Source organism: Plasmopara halstedii, assembly GCF_900000015.1.
Source record: "Plasmopara halstedii genome assembly, contig: Scaffold_3052, whole genome shotgun sequence".
Classification (NCBI taxonomy): Eukaryota; Oomycota; class Peronosporomycetes; order Peronosporales; family Peronosporaceae; genus Plasmopara; species Plasmopara halstedii.
In genome coordinates, this window is record NW_020189956.1 from 1 (window position 1) to 1,543 (window position 1,543).

At 41.4% G+C, this 1,543-nt stretch overlaps 1 protein-coding gene across 1 annotated transcript; it reads left to right on the forward strand.

The window, feature by feature from the left end:
• Nucleotides 1–391: 391 nt before the first annotated feature.
• PHALS_06515 (uncharacterized protein) lies at nucleotides 392–819 on the forward strand (the record flags this gene model as incomplete). Its single annotated transcript, XM_024719809.1, has 4 exons — nucleotides 392–474; nucleotides 549–553; nucleotides 630–703; nucleotides 760–819. 4 exons carry the CDS (start codon nucleotides 392–394, stop codon nucleotides 817–819), a joined length of 222 nt encoding a protein of 73 aa, XP_024585071.1.
• Between the last annotated feature and the right edge of the window lie 724 nt (nucleotides 820–1,543).

Here is a 1,543-nt window from a genome sequence, read left to right on the forward strand (position 1 = left end):
GGTGGTAAATTACGGTAAGGAAAAAAACTGCCGGCGTAATGTTCCGGATACTACTACTGTGACGGTACGGAGTGGGGGTTTCCAAGCCAGCGACAAAATTGAAGCCCAAGAGATTCGCGAAGGGTTCACAAGAGGCAAAGGACCACATGTCTAAGCTACGAGCTATGAAGAAGACTGGGGGAAGCTTTAGAATGTGATTTCAGCATAGAAAAAAAAACTATAATCTGTCTATTTTTTTGGTCGAAGCAAGAGCATGATCGAAACAGATGTATCACGGAACTTTACTTTCTGGTCGTTCTGGTTATAGATACTGATTGTGATTGTAGAGCGCGATCCATTATGGCAGTTCATCCATGCATATTGAGATGGTTTGTAATTAATGAGCTGTCCAATGCCAGCATCACCTCTGTCAAAGGCACTCAGAATATCACCAGATGCGACGTACTCATTCTTAATTAAATCACAACGAACAATGTAAGAGCTGGTGGGGTGAATCTGAGGTATAATATTTGTTAGTTGAGCACTCGCAACTGTCGCTGATGCAGCAGGGTAGGTAGCTACAGTCAGACCAAGTACTGACCCAAATGCAGCATTATTGATTATCAGGCGAGGAACGCGAGTCGTTGTAGGTAATCCAGTACCCCAGATGAGTATAGGCCAGTTGTCGGTCTCGTGTATCCAACTGGAAGAATCGAAGGAGTTGGTGAGAAATCAATCTGAGCTGCATAATAAACACTGTTCTCTGTTAATTTGATATAGAAGACATTGTTCCCAGATGCATCGATAAGATACGCTCCTGCATTGACTAGAGATGTTTGAATGCTTCTGTTGATATCATCATAGCTGTAGTATCCATCTTGAAGGTTTATGCTGAGCGTAGATGTGGTTGCAGCCGTCGGAACCTCAACCTGAAAAGATGTATTCTGGAATTGGATAGCATCGATGTTATATTCAGAGTTGAAAAGACTGATTGACTGAATCGCACAGACGACATCTCGAAAATCGGCTGCCGAACCAGGGAATTGATATTTCCACGAGGAATTGTATCCATCTGCAACGAGGTTTGTGCTATCGATCTTCAAGAAACTTGCCATGATAGCTATTAGAACGAAGGATCGCAGATCTGAGAACAAGTGTAGGAATCGAAGATTCCACTGAAAACCTATGGTTATTCGTCTCTAAGCTCTGCTCTATATATGATCATCAATAAAATTTTATTCATAATTTTGAGTCCTAATTGGGTTATCAAAGTTGTATCTGATTTCCCCCTTGACAGAGTCGATAAGCAACATTTGGCCTTTCCTTTCTGTGGCTTTGTTGTAGTAATATACAATCGATTGATCGTCCACTCCTTTGATATTGAAATCCTTGACGACCATCTTTAAATCACGACGGCTGTTAGCCTTTAGAATTGCTACATACTCAGAGTTCAATCGGATCATCTTATCCGTTGCAAAGTAGCTGTGAGATAAGAAAATGGTGCTCAATTTGAAATGACGTCCTCTGGTCATATAGTGAGAGAAAATGTTTTTCTGGAGTAGCT